This window comes from Meles meles, chromosome 8, assembly GCF_922984935.1.
Source record: "Meles meles chromosome 8, mMelMel3.1 paternal haplotype, whole genome shotgun sequence".
Lineage (NCBI taxonomy): Eukaryota > Metazoa > Chordata > Mammalia > Carnivora > Mustelidae > Meles > Meles meles.
Window position 1 is genome coordinate 106,799,776 of NC_060073.1, and position 14,721 is coordinate 106,814,496.

A 14,721-nucleotide genomic window follows, 5' to 3' on the forward strand; every position below is an offset into this window, starting at 1 on the left:
CGTCAGGATATGTTCATTTTCAGCTAGTGTTCTGGGTCAGTTAGATCCAGGCTGTAGACTTAGCAGACAAATGGAGACACTGTCTGTTTAGAGTGGAAAAGTGACTTATTTTAAGAAGGGTTGGCCCCCCACCCCCCATCCCATTAGTGGCATGCCTCTGATACTCCAGTGAAGCTGGTCGAGGGAGGTTAAGACCGCCTTCTATGTGTTTTTGCTCTTTGAAAGGTTAGAATCTAAATGTACCACAAGGTATTTCTTCCTGAGTCAGATTAGGCCAAAATCACAAGCCGGAAATTCTGAAGCAAATTTAATATGTGTGCTCGCTCTCATGCTTTTAGACTTTGGAATTCATTCCCTCGCCTTCTAAGAATTCTACTCGCGCGGAATGCGCATCCCCCGGTGTCGCTGGCTGTTCCCTGTTTTATGAGGAAGAGCCGATAGAAAAGGTTAAAGAAGTCCGGTGCCAAGTGACGGATGGCAATCGCAAAGTGAGAAAGACAACCTCGACTCCCTCCTTTTGCTAAGAGCTTGAAACAGGAGACCCATTTTCTCTCCTTTGATTGCCCCCTCATCCTTGTCTTGGCTGAAATGGTTGGAAGTGGAGCTGTGATAGAGAAAAACTCGGAAGTTTGCCCCAGAGGTAGAGGGGCAGCTAAGTAGATAAGTAGTGAATCCGTGAAGGGGGCCGTCCAGTGGTGGGGGTGGTGCATCGCGGGTGTGGACTGGTGAGTGCCTGGGCGTGCGGTGGGGGGCCAGACTGCCATGTGGGAAGTTGGGTTGGAGGATGGGTATATACAGTGTGTAGGATATATAGTATGTGTAGTCTTCCATGCGGTATAGAGGAGAACTAGCTCACTGAGCTGCCTGGATAAGGCAGAACCATTTTTTGGCATTCCTTGCAACTGATGTTTATCCCAACAAGATTCAGAATGTATTTTAAGAAACTTTGACTATTGGACTCCTGGGTGGCTCAATTGGTTAAGCAACTGCCTTTGGCTTAGGTCATGATCCTGGAGTCCCAGGATCGAGTCCCACATTGGGCTCCCTGCTCAGCGGGGAGTCTGCTTCTCCCTCTGCCCCTCGCCCCTCTCATGCTGTCTCTCTCTCTCTCTCTCTCTCTCAAATAAATAAATAAAATCTTAAAAAAAAAAAAAAAAAAAAGAAAAGAAACTTGGACTTTCGAGTGGTTCCGGAGCCTGTTTGTTCCATGTGCCTTCTGAAATGACCCCGGGATTTATTCAAATGCTGGGACTTTAGGTTAAGGCCAGGCTGGGCGACTGCTCTGGGTTTCTTTGCTGGAAGTTAAATGTTGCCTCTGAGCTCGCAGAAGTTTTGCTGCCTGCCTGTAGGGCACACAGGAACATAAAGCAGCCATTTGTCCGCGGGCAGCTGAAAGGCAGCTTGAGCGGGGGACTGGAAACCGCTGCAGGCTGCTGGCTTCCTGGCACACCCACCAGGCCCCGTAGGTTTACTCGGAAAGCAGACGACCAGGGATGGGAGGTGGGGTGGCGGTGGCGGCCGTCCTGAGACTGGCAGAAATCAAGGCAGAGTTTTGAACAGTCTGAACGACGTTGCTAAGACAGCCCTGTCTTGGGACAGGAACACGGTGCTCCCGAAGCGGAGAAAACGTGAGCAGCGAACACAGTCACTCAGAAAAACAACATCTGATGCTTGCAGCCAGCACTTTAAAAAAGGATTTGTATATCTTTGTATTCATAACTGTGGGGTGACTGTAGGCGTCTTTGGGAGAATACTGTACAGCTTCAGCTCCTCTACCCAGGCTGCTGCTATCACAAATGCCTTTTAGCCAGAACCATGTAACAGAAACGCCGGGTGTTTGTAATAATTACCTCAGGCACTATGAATCCTGACGAACCTCAGATCTATTAGCCCAACACTTGAATATCCTCTGTATAATACTGAGTGGGCCTTTTTAAAAGCAGCTTTGCAAATGTCTTTGAAAGTTGAAGTTGTACCACACAGGACAACTCTTCATCATAGCACAAGTTTATTCCCAAATAGGCTATCCTTTCTTTGGCCACAGTGTGTAACAGGGTTTATTTCTGTTCAGCAGATCAAGAGGTGGGGATATTGGCAGTATAAATGATTTGTCCAAGGACAGCCAGCGTGTCACTGTGGAGATAAAACAGGACGAGGCTGCATTCCACCAGCTCCTGGCCTCTGTAGCAAGTTTGAGAACTTTCCAGTCATTTTAGGAAAACAGAGTACTTAGAAAATATAAAGAGGTTTTTTTTTTTAAAATAAAAGAAAATCACTTATTTTGGAAATCACGAAATTAATCATTCTGTCGTATTTAAGAAGCTCTTTGATGTGTTCTGGTAATTAGTATTTACTGCCAGACGAATGTCTCTTGGGCATTTTAATTAATGGGTGGCTTGGCCAAATGAGCTTCTGATGGTAAACCTTCATAAGGGTTTATTTTTATGTTTCTCAAGAATAGCTGTCTCTTCAAAGCCCTTTAATTAGATGAAGTTTAGCAGCTAAAACATATTATTAGAATAATTAGGCCTTGGGTTAAGAGGGATAGAGGGTCAAAGGTGCAGGTACTGTTAGAGAGAATGGCATCTGAAAATAAAACCTAGCGTTGCACGTTTGATGGATGTCCAGTTCTTTAACAGTTTATATTAAGTGACTGTCCCTAGTTCGGGACTTTGTGTTGTTTAAAGTTCACTGGACAGCTCTCACGAGAAGCATAAATACACCAGCGTGTGCGCTCGTTTGTCACCAGCTCTGAACTCTCAACTTCTAAGCTGAACACTTCCTATTCTCTCTCTCTTCCTACTAAATTGGTCCCCTCAACTAGAATAAAGGATTTTTTTTTTTTGAGGAAAATGCTTCAAGAAACTGGTGTAGGAGCCACTGATAACACAAACGATTACAGTAATTCTGGGCCTTTCCTAATAATTTAAGTGATCCTATGAGACGTTGTTCTTAAGATTGCTGTAGGATTTGATCTCCAAAGTTGTGTGCTCTTTGTGGTCAGAGTGTAGTTTGAATTATTTGAAAATCTGCTATGTAGGTGGATTGTCATTTGGCTCCCCTTCGTCACCCGCTACCCCCATTTCTTGTCCTAAGTCCTCAATCTTGGTAGTTACTACTAGTGCATGTGTCTTAGGCCAGACTTTCTCTTCGCGATGAAGAAGAGATCTATCCGACTGGTCCTCTTGGTGATTTCCACGGTGCCAGAACAGTTGGGTAAAGATTATTGGGACTACTCTTGATAAACAATAATACACGTATTTTTTTTTAATACACGTATTTTTATTGTCTGATTTTTTTTACTTTCCCACTATCTCCGGATTCTTATGATGGCAAATGTGTTTTTTTCCCACCTAGATGAGTTCGTTTAAGGACAGGAAGTTTTTAAGTAGAGCTAGCTGTATTGCCAGTGTTTCTAATCCCATCAGCTGTTATGATCTTGATATGTTATTAGTTAGACGAAGAACTGGGGCTTAAGATTCATTGGTTCAGTATAAACCTATTGCCATTATTAGAAAAAATTCTTAATTTTATTGGTATTGGTAATTGGTAATTAATAGCATTGGCTCTGGGTCTATCAGTTCATTTTTAAATATTGAAGATAGCTTGGTTTATAGTATCACAAAACTCATCACATGGAAAAATCTTTTGCTGTAGTTTAGTTAGCCACGTTGCCAATAAAATCAGTTCACTGAAAGTGGTAGAAACTTGCCTTTGTTTTCTATTATTGTCTATAAAAACTAATAACAATTTAAGAAATATTTGAGAAACACATAAATGCAGATGGATTTTATCTGGCATATTATTATGTACTCCAGAGTATAGTCACCAAATAAGAACATTTTATGTTAATCTGCAGAACTTTGAGAAAGCAGAAGAGAGATTAGCATACATGGGCTCCTATAAAACCATTTTCCGCCTTAGCAATGACTAACTTCTGTCTGCTCTTCTCCCAGAATGATTGATTATTGTGACTCTGCTTTTTGACTCACCCTTTAGCACAGGAAATATTGCTGATTCTTATCTTCATGCATATGTTTGCTGTGTGTATGTAATCTCTTGCAACGGAGATAAGAGAGAGGAGGTGTTGAATGTGATGATTCTCCAAAAATACTGTCATAACCCTCAGAACTCTTTTCTCTTATGGTAGAGCATAGGCAGTCCTATGCATTCTCATGGGTGCTGAAAACGGTCTGGGGGCTGCTTGCTGGTGGGTTTCCGTAGATACAGACCAGGACCCCAAGCGTTGCCATTTGTTTGTTTCACTTCCCCAGCTGTTCCTCTGGTGGCCCCCTGGCATCCCTCCTGGAGTCCACCTTTTGAAGCGATGGCCATGTGCAAACTGGGAACTGACTGTGCTCTTCTTCACCGCAGACCACCTGGTGGCCCATGGCAGAATGGCAGAGAAGGAGGCCCGTCGGAAGTTTAAACAGATTGTGGCAGCCGTCTATTTTTGTCACTGTCGGAACATTGTTCATCGTGATCTAAAAGCTGAAAATTTGCTTCTGGATGCCAACCTGAATATTAAGATAGCAGGTGAGAAGTGTGTTGAGGATGTGAAATGGGAACAAAAGACCTTTTCCTTCAAGGTTCTTAAGCAAGCGATTGTCTATTCCCTTCTATCCAGAAAGAGGTATTGTGAAAATGAAAGATGTGTGTGTGTGTGTATGTATGTGTGGCTTGAAAATTGATAAACTTTCAGAACACATTTACATTCTTTTTCATGTCGTATTGGATGGAACTAGGCTGGGGAGGAAGAAGGGAAAGGGTGATATTTAAAATTCTCTTAGTTTGGTTGACAGTCCCTTTTAAATAATAAGGAATAGTCTAGAATAAAGTGGAGAGAACAACTGTAAGCTTGTATACCCTGTCAGCTTTACTTTCACTGCTACAGACTGTAGTTTTATGATAATTTAGGAAGAACGGATCTCACGTCAGTTTAAAGGCAGTTGATCTCTTTGTGTCCTCTGATTTCACTCCTCTGCTCCTCTGACAGTGTCTAAAAACACTTTTCACTGCCTCTCTCTGTTCCTACCTCAGTTTCAATAAACTATCAGCATTTGCCTAACCAATACAAGCTCACCACCTATTGATAGAAGAAAGTGACTGCAGGCTAGACAGAAAGTATAAACATGAAAAGAAACCAGTTTTGTTTTCCAACAGTCTCAGTATTGTGCTGTGTGTCCCCTGTCTCACAGGTAAAAAGGGAAGGGGCGTCCCCTATGGAAAATTGGAAGTACAGCTAAAATAGTATCGCCTTGAAAGTCAAGGTTAAAAGCAGTTCTAAGGTCTTCCCTCGTTAAAAGGGTGGGAGTTGAGGGTTCAGATGTACGTTACGTTACAGGTCAGAGTACCTCCGTGTACCCTTTCAAGGTGGTGATTCTACTGACTGTTTTGTGTAGGTAAGTCTAGATAACTCTTTCCAGGCTCTCCTTTCACATCCTTGCAATGTCACCGAACTTTTTATTTATCTCTGTTCAGCTGGAGATGCACTGTTGTTTGGTCCTTTCACTTAGCGGTGAGCTCCCTGAGTCCTGCGTTTGCCCAGTGCACAGTAGACGGGAACTAGTTGCTTTCTGTATCTTCCATAACAATCACATTTTTCTTTTGTCCTTCTGTCTGCTTTATATTCTCCAAAGCTCTCTAGATGCTAGCAGTTCCCACACAAGTGGGTAGTGTGGAAAGACCCGGCAATTTCAGACCCTCTTTTGTAATTTTTCACCATAGCTTCAATTAAATTAATGGTAATAACGTCTAAGTGTCACAGTCCTTAAAATTATAATAAAATGTTGCATTAATTTCCTATTGTCGCTGTGACAAATGACCACAAATATAGTAGTTGGAAACAATACAAGTTTATTATCTTACAGTTCTAGAGGTTGGAAATTTGAAATGAGTCTTTTTTCTTTTTCTTTTCTTAAACGTTATTACACTTTTTATTTTAACCCCAGTATAGTTAACGTCCAAGGTTATATTAGTTGCAGGTACACAAGGTCATGATTCAGCACTTCTGTACATCTCTCAGGGCCCATAGTGAAAAAATACAGAATGCTTTACAAATTGGCCTGTCATCCATGGGCAGGGGCTGTGCTAACCCTGTTAGTGTGTGTGCTGCCAAAGCGAGCCCCTGAAATGAGCCTTCTGTGGATAAAATCAAGCTGTTGGTAGGACTGGTTCCACCTGGAGTCTCTGGAGAGTCCATCTCTGGCTGGTTTCAGCTTCTGGAGGCCCCTGTACCCCTTGGTTCTGGTCCTTTCTTCACAGTGCTCTGCCTTGTGCTCCCATTGTCATGTCTCCCACTCCTAACCTGATCCTCCTGCTTCCCTCTTGGAAGGACCCTTGTGATTACATACAAGCTGCCCGGATAATCCAGGATGATCTCCCCATCACCTAGTCACATCTATGGAAGCCCCCTTTACCACGTAGGTACCACTTTCACGGGTTCTGTGGATTAGGACTTGGATGTCTCTTGAGGGGCTTTTGTGCAGCCTGCCACAGATGTGATCGTAGGGGTCTTTGGATTACTGATGAGGGTAGTAAGTTAAAAGAAGGCCCTCTTTTTCTTCTATAGTTGTGTTCGACCTTCACTGACCAAAGGTCAAAAATTTTTTTATGGTTCCTCGATTCTTGATTTTGACTTTAGAACCATTTTGACTTAGTTCAGGGAGATTCGTATGGCTTGTCGTTTTTGTATTGAGAAACCAAGTGTAAAAACAGGGGTCAGTGGTCTTTAAAATTAGAAATGCCACTGACAAATACTTGGGTAAAGAGATTTTGAGATGCTTTTCTTTGTTAATAGTTAAAACAAATCCACATAGTCACATGCTGAGTCTCTACCTGCTGGTGTGTAGTTACAGACTCGTGGGAATTCTGGTAGCCCGCCGTGGGCTCTCTGCATTAACGACATAGGGTGAGATTTTTAAGGTCATTAACCCAAAGTCTGCATTTTTATTATTTGTTTGGCCAAGAATAAATGAGCTGCTCTAGGCTGTGCCCTACTATAGTATCTAACATTGTCTTTCCTCATGCTGTCATTACCTTGTCGTTCCCCTGCTGCCACTACCCGTCACCACCATCGCCCCCCCCTTGCCTCAGTTTGGCTTCCCGTGGTTTCAGTTACCCATGGTCACCTGTGGTCTGGGGGCGGGCGAGCCTCCTTCTGATGTATGGTCAGAAGGTCAGTAGTAGCCTAACGTTAGGTCACAATGCCTGCGTCGTTCCCGTCACTTCATCTCATCACGTAGACATTTTATCACCTCCCATCACCTCAAGAAGAAGAAGGTGACGATAAGATATCTTGAGAGAGAGCCCACATGTGCATAACTTTCATCACAGTATATTGTTATAATTGTTCTATCTTATTATTTGTTATTGTTGTTGGTCTCTTACTGTGCCTCATCCATCAATTACACTTTATCATAGGTGTGTGTATAAAGGGGAAAATGGAGTGCGTCTACAGGCACTGGGGGTCTCAGAACGTATCTCCTGCGGGTAAGGGGGACTCCTGTCCTCAGTTTCCTCAATCATTGCCAGAACTCCCCTTCTTACCCATAAATTAGGTAGAATTCCCATTGTCATCCGCCAGGTCTTCTTTGAACTTAGTGGGCCAGTGGGAGAATCACCTCTAGTTGAAGCTGACCACGACGTGACTGATTTTGGAGAGGGGGAATGGATAGCTCTGACAGAATAAGGTCAGATAACTAATGAAATCAACTTTTTATTCTAAAAGCTAAAAGTAACTTCAGGATTTCTGATCTTTTCAGTGGTCTTTTGATAAGTTATTATTAAATCTCAGTAAGAAGGAAACTACTAGACATGAAAATAACACATGAAAGAGAAAAAGAGAAAGAGTTTTGTTGTTTTATTTAAAATATTGGTAGTCTTAAACACCTCATTTCTAAAATCATCATATTTTAGTGTCAAATTAACATGGAATTAATAAAAATTCAGTTTAGGAAATTTAAGAAATTCATGTTTTCCTTATGCCAGTGTTAACCTAAATGGTTGTTTTGTTTGATTTGGCTTGGGTTTTACCTAAATGGTTTTGATGAAAAGATGGTGCATCCTGTTCAAACGTAGACGATGAAGAAGGTGTCCTGGGAATGTTTGTGTTTATACTGATTCATTTTTACTTTTTTAATGAATTAATGTGGCAGTTGACGTTTAACGCCCCGTACGGTAACAGTCTGATCATTAGAAAAGCCCATGCTAGCCTTCCTCAAGGGAATGTGTGTTCCCTAGACGTGACAAGTACATTTCTGTTACAGATATTAAAAGATGCAGTGGTTTAAGTAGGCGTCTTCATGCTTAAATTCTTACCTCTGAATTTTTGTTCCAGTGCTATTTCTACAGAAAATGAAGCCCAGGTGAATAACTTGGTTTTCGTTTTGATTTTAGAATGGCAGTAACAAACCTGTCTTCTGTAGGATTATTTAAAAGATATTTCTGTTCTTAGTAATCCAGAATAAAGAACTTTATTTCTGAAAGGCAAAGTTACCGAGTCTAGAACTAAAACTGTGTAATGGTCATCCAAAAACGTATCTATTGTTAACAAAGGCTCTTTGCTCAGGTGTCATGGGAGAGAGAACAGAAGTGTAAGACATGACTCCTGCCCTAAAGAATTTATAGTCTATTTGGGCAGCAAATCCTTAGACCTTCGGAAAGTGAAATAGCACCAAAATGACGTGTGTGTGTGTGTGTGTGTGTGTGTGTGTGTGTGTGTGTGTGTAGCACTTTACAAAGCATTTTCACATACATTATTTAATTTCATCATATTTGGCATTGTAAACATAGCTCATTTAGAAAACATTAGAGCCTCCAAAATACATACCTTTAACTTTCCAGAACACTGAATTCCTTATAAAGAGGGCTCATGCAAATCTCTTTCATGTAGAGAGTCTGGCTCCAGGAAAGAATAGGATTCTTGGCCTCTCACCCTTCACTTTTCATGTCTCAGACACGTGAGGGTCCCCAGAGGAGCAAATGTGGGTGAGGGAGGCACAGCCTGGCTGTCTCCGCATATAGCCCGCACTGCTGGGGGGCAGCGTGTTCCACAGCCACTAAATTATACTTTGCTACAATAGAGGAGATGTTACAAGGCAAGCCGTGATTCATTATCACATTAATTATATAGTCTAATTACCACAGAAGTTCAGAGGATGAAGAAACCACTTTAGTTTGTAAAGTTCCATCAGACTGTGAATGCCACAGGGACACTAACCATATCCTGCTTAGTGTCTCATGCCCGTGGCCGAGTGCATGCTTGTTCTGTAGGAGGCGCTCAGAACTCCGTGGATCTGAACTTTAGACAGTGGTGATGAAGGACATAAATACCCTACTGAGGACACAACATTTGAGGCGAGACTAAAGGACGAATAGTATTCTTCGAGGTGTAGGTGTAGAGGAGAGAATTCCAGTAGGATTAGTCAGTCCGAACATGTCGGGAAAGCACCTGCGATGTGTAGGCCCTTGAGCCACGCTCTGGGGTTACAGTGGCAGGTCGAGTCGTCCCTTGGAACGAATGTTCTGCTGGGGGAGATCGACAGTGAACACAGAGACACAGAAGCCCTCGTAAGGACTATGGAAATGATAACACCAAAATGTGCTAGAATGACTCGTGGAAGAGAGAATGCTTTTAACCAGGATAGTCCGAGCCTTCCCAGCAGAAGCGAGAGCAATGCAAAGGCCTGAGAGACAGAAATGCAGGGCATCTGACAGGGCAGGAGAAAAGCTGGCATAAGGGGCGTTTGGAAGGAGATGGGGCAAGAGAACTGGCAGGCGCCGCTTCCCTGTGGAGCTTGAGGCCCGCGGTGAGGATTTGGGAGTTTATTTTGGTTGCAGTGGGAAGCTGAGTTGGAGAAGTATGGGCAGCAGTAGCAACAGGCTCATTTGCAGAAAAAGTTGAAAGCAGCTTGGCCTGGGGGGAAGGTTCAAGCAGGGGAGTCATGCCTGAGAAGGTGAGAGAGATAGGTACGTATTTATACTAGATGGTGAAATTGCTGGGATACCAGGCTCGGTAAGTCAGATTCAGGATGAATAAGGAAAAAGTGGGAGCAGGCGGAAGGGACAGGAGAGCAAATGGGAAGGTCAGTGAAGAGGCTGCAGAATGGTCAGATCCTACATAAAGGTGGTCATGGTAGACTTGAAAAGGAAGACGAGGGCAACAAATAGAGAAAGAGAGAGAGAGAGAGAACAAAGGCTTTCTGGAGGTGGATAACCAATCAAATATCTGGGCTGGGAAGAGGGAACTGCCAGTCAGATTGTGGAGAAATTGAGAAATCAGATTTTCTTATTGATGGAGTATGTTAAGCTATCAAAGGAAATGGTATTGTCTTATTTTTAATGCTATTTGAAAGCAATTTTAATTCCTGTCCTCAAAGATTTAGTAGAGAAATTTCTATATTTATAAAAGACTGCCTCAGAAAAGACCTAAATGTAGTTGGCTTACTCCCTGAAGCAGACTTATCTGAAATACTCAGACGTTATGAGAATGTTTTGAAAATTGTGGAAAGTTATTATTTTTTTTTAACCTAAGGAAGTTGGAAACTTTTCTCTCTAAATGTCGGCTCCCAGAATGGTCTCCATGAGATAGTTTCCCCTCCGGTGTTATTGTTTTAGTTGGCAGTCAGGAGACAGCAGAGATCTGAAGTACAACTACAGCAAAGCCAGTGTTTTGGAAAGAATTTCCAGAGTGCATGGATCTAAGGTACTGTGGAAATTTTTGACCTTAATGCGGTGAGATCTAGACTGTTTCATTTTTTTAAAGTGGGAAACTAAAACATTCCACAAGTCCACTGACCTTTCACCTTCAGGAGGAAGATGCTGAGACACAATGGTAGAGGGAAGAAAGGTGGCGAACCTTGGGTTTCCGAGAACCCTTCCTGAGTGTGGTAGTTGAGAATGTCCCTGACAGCCCACGGAAGATGGTTATGAATATTCATCACATCAGTCACAAATTGCCATTGGAGCACCTGGGTGGCTCAATGGGTTAAAGCCTCTGCCTTCAGCTCGGGTCATGATCCCAGGGTCCTGAGATCGAGCCCCACATCGGGCTCTCTGCTCAGCCGGGAACCTGCTTCCTCCTCTCTCTCTCTGCCTGCCTCTCTGCCTGCTTGTGATCTCTGTCTGTCAAATAAATAAATAAAATCTTTAAAAAAAATTTCTTTATGTCATAATCATAACACCTTTATTTAGGTTATCCTGTGTACCTCCCTGGCTAACAGGTAATAAATTGAGACCCAGAGAGAGGCCATGTCACTTCCCTGAATTCATGTCGTCACAGAGCCTGGGAATCATGATGCCACAGTGTCGCTCTCCCCCAGAAATGCTGTGTGACCGACAACTAGAAGGTGCTAACAACTTTCACGTATGTTGACCCTTGGGAAAATAACAGTTTGAAAGTTATCTCTTCTGCATCCTGTTCCACAGACTGGAGCTTTACAAATGGAAAATGAATGCACCTTCATTTAGAAGGCATTTTTGGTATACGCAGTTGATTTCTTTTGTGTGAAAAAATTCTAGAGTTAAAATTCAAATGAACATATTTTTGTCAGTCATAGTCATGGTTCTAAGTGATACATAGGGTCTTAATGATTTTGAAAAGTGAGTGCATCCTGCCAAGATCAAGAAAATGTTCTATTTGCAGGCCCTCACTCACAATAGCTATGCTCCCAGTACAGAAGCATTGCTTCTCAGGTTCTCCCACTGGTTTCCCTAACGCGGAGGGGGATGAACTCACACAGGGTTGGGGGCAAGTGTGGGATTGATGAGCTAGTCTGGAATGGTTCGCCTTTTAAATCACATGCTTTATTTTTAAATTCATGCATGTGTTGTATTCTCGACGCCATATTACATTTGTTCTAATACTAAAATTAGTTAACTTTATTTAACATAGAAAAAAATTAATGTTCCAGGAATATGTATTTTCTTTAGCCTTCACTTTCACATAACTCTTGGCACACCGCAGCATTATGCCTGGGGATATGTAAACACGCTAGTTCGAGAAACTTGAGAATAAAGAATTTCTTCCCCAACTATAGGCTCCTTTTATGCAAACTTTTTTGTTAATTGCAGATCATTTGTTTGGGGGATAATTAGAAGTCAGTAAGTCAAGTAATGATTTAGGCCTCCCCACCTCCCCCCACGCCACCTCCTTCAATGGATTAGTTTGAGACCCTGTGAGAGTAAATCCAGGGAGTCTGCTGCCAGCGGGGAGCTAATGAGCATGCTTGTAGCACATTCAGTCCACTGCCTCGGTGAAGTCGCCAGTCACCACGGTGGTTTTGACCAGCGTGTAGTTCATCATTGTTCAGTTCACATACAGCTATAGTGGACCCCTGGACAAGGTACGCATAAGGGGCACTCATGTCAAAATTCCGTTAATGAAAATAAAAATGGCAATTCAGCAGTGCTTGGAGACTAACTTTCCCCAATTCATGAATTGCCTTCATTTGATCACTGTTTTTATCTAGCACATCACGGTCTTTCCACAACTTCAAAAACCACAAATTTAGACACACAGACACGCACACAGAGACAGACACATGTACACACACATGCACAGACACATTTGCTTCATTGGGAATAAAGAAGATCCCTGTTCATAATGTTTTATTTGCACAGAAGTACTAAACTTGCTTACCCATTTTACTGCTTTAAACCAAAACATGAAAATAATTCAGATAAACAAGTTTGTTCTTCGGGTTAGAAAATTTAAGCATTTCAAATACCAGCTCATGAAAAGGTTTTGGCTATTTCAGACATTATAATCTCAATATGTATGTGGCTTCCAAATAAATATGACAGAACAATTTTAAATTAGCACTTTTAATTAATTAATTTTTAAAGAGCTTTTATTTACTTATTTGGCAGAGAGAGAGTGTGTGCACAAGTAGGGGGAGCAGTCAGAGAGAAGGAGAAACAGGCTCCCTGCTAAGCAGAGAGCCCGATCTCAGAACCTTGGGATTATGACCTGAGCCAAAGGCAGATACCTAGCCGACTGAGCCACCCAGTTGCCCCAGCACTTTTAATTTAAATAAATTAGTGAGTCACATATAAAATGGGAAATTTTTTTCTTAAATAGTATTTATCATTTTTTTAAGAAAAACCTAGGTATGCTTAACCTATAACATACTTGTTTTAGGTGTACAACATAATGACTCAGTACTTGTATGTACTGTGAAATGATCACCACAATAAATCTAGCTAACATCCATCATTTACGTAATTGCAAAAAAATTTTTTTCTTGTGGTGAGGACTCCTAAGATCTACCTTCTTAGCAACTTTCAAATATGCAATACAGTATTACTTACTGTTGTCACCGTGCTGTACATTACATCCTCGTGATTTTTTTTTATAAATGGAAGTTGGTACTCTTGACCACCTTTGCCCCCCCCATAACTGCCTTTGGCGACCCCCAGTCCCTTCTCTGTATCTATGAGCTTCTTGTTGTTTTTTAAAGATTCCACATGTAGGTGAAATCATAAGGTGTTTTGTCTTTCTCTGTCTGACTTACTCACTTAGAGTACTCTCCAGGTCCATCCCTGTTGTTTTGAATGGCAAGATTTCATTCTTCTTACGGCTGAGTGATATTCTGTTATACACAGGCACACGCACGTGCGTGTGTTCCTTTATTCACCCATTGACATACACTTAGGTTGTTTCCTTGGCTATTGAAAATAATGCAGCAATGAACATGGGTGAACATATATCTTTTTGAATTAGGGTTTTCATTGTTTCAGATTAATCCTGAGAAGGAGGACTTGCTGTGGATCATGTGGTAGTTCTATTTTGAATCTTTTGAGGAACCTCCATATTGTTTTCCATGTTGGCTGCACCAATTGACATTCTCGCCAGTAGCATACAGGGTTCCCTTTACATCCTCGCCAACACCTGTTATTTCTTGTCTTTTTGGTACTAGCCATTCTAACGAGTGTAAAGTGATATCTCATTGTGGTTTTGATTTGCATCTCCCTGGTGATCGGTGATGCTGAGCATGTTTTCATGTATGTGTTGGTCAACTGTGTGTCTTCTTTGAAAGAATGTCTATTCATATTTTCTATATGATTTTTTAGTTTACTCTTTCTTATTGTTTTTTCTATTGAGTTGTATGAGTTCTTTATATATATTAGATATAGATATATATTACCAGATATGTGATTTAAAATATTTTCTCCCATTCAGTAGGTAAACTTTTCATTTTGTTGATGATTTGTTGGAAAATGTAAATATAACTTAAAATGAACTTTTGAATCGGGTTTTAATAATGTGCCAGTGTAGGATAAAATACCTTTCTTAAAGTTAGTTACTTCTTTATCATTAGTTACACAAAAATCACAAAATTATTTTTTAAATTTTTTTCCTGGGATTCTTTTTAAGGTAATAGATTCCTTTGAAAGGAGTTTGTGAGTCAGAAAAGTTGGAAAATACTAGGTATTTGTACGGTTAAGTAAGTTAGTTTTCTTTATATTCTAGTCCAAATATAACTTTGTGGGTGGGGTGTTGTTTTTGTTTGTTTGTTTGTTTTTGATCAAACTGAAAGAGTCTCTAAACTCTTAACAGACTCTTCTTCAGGAAAGCCTCTCTTTTCTGTCATAAGCCAGTTGTCCCTGAACTTTACCTGAAACTCATTCCCCGCTTCTAATTATATAGTCAGACACGTAATTATGTCATGTGTGCCCTGCTCCCCACTGGACTGACTGCTCCGTGAGGTGAGGGCTATG

The 14,721-nt window shown here is 41.5% G+C and overlaps 1 protein-coding gene across 7 annotated transcripts in view; it reads left to right on the plus strand.

Annotated features, from left to right (window-relative positions):
• Window positions 1-14,721, plus strand: part of SIK3 (SIK family kinase 3) — a 244,460-nt gene that overhangs the window by 162,920 nt on the left and 66,819 nt on the right. For all 7 annotated transcript variants that reach the window (XM_046017210.1, XM_046017214.1, XM_046017213.1 and 4 more), the window contains exon 4: window positions 4,375-4,536. In XM_046017210.1, the coding sequence (XP_045873166.1) occupies window positions 4,375-4,536 (162 nt within the window). The remainder of the gene's footprint in view (window positions 1-4,374; window positions 4,537-14,721) is intronic.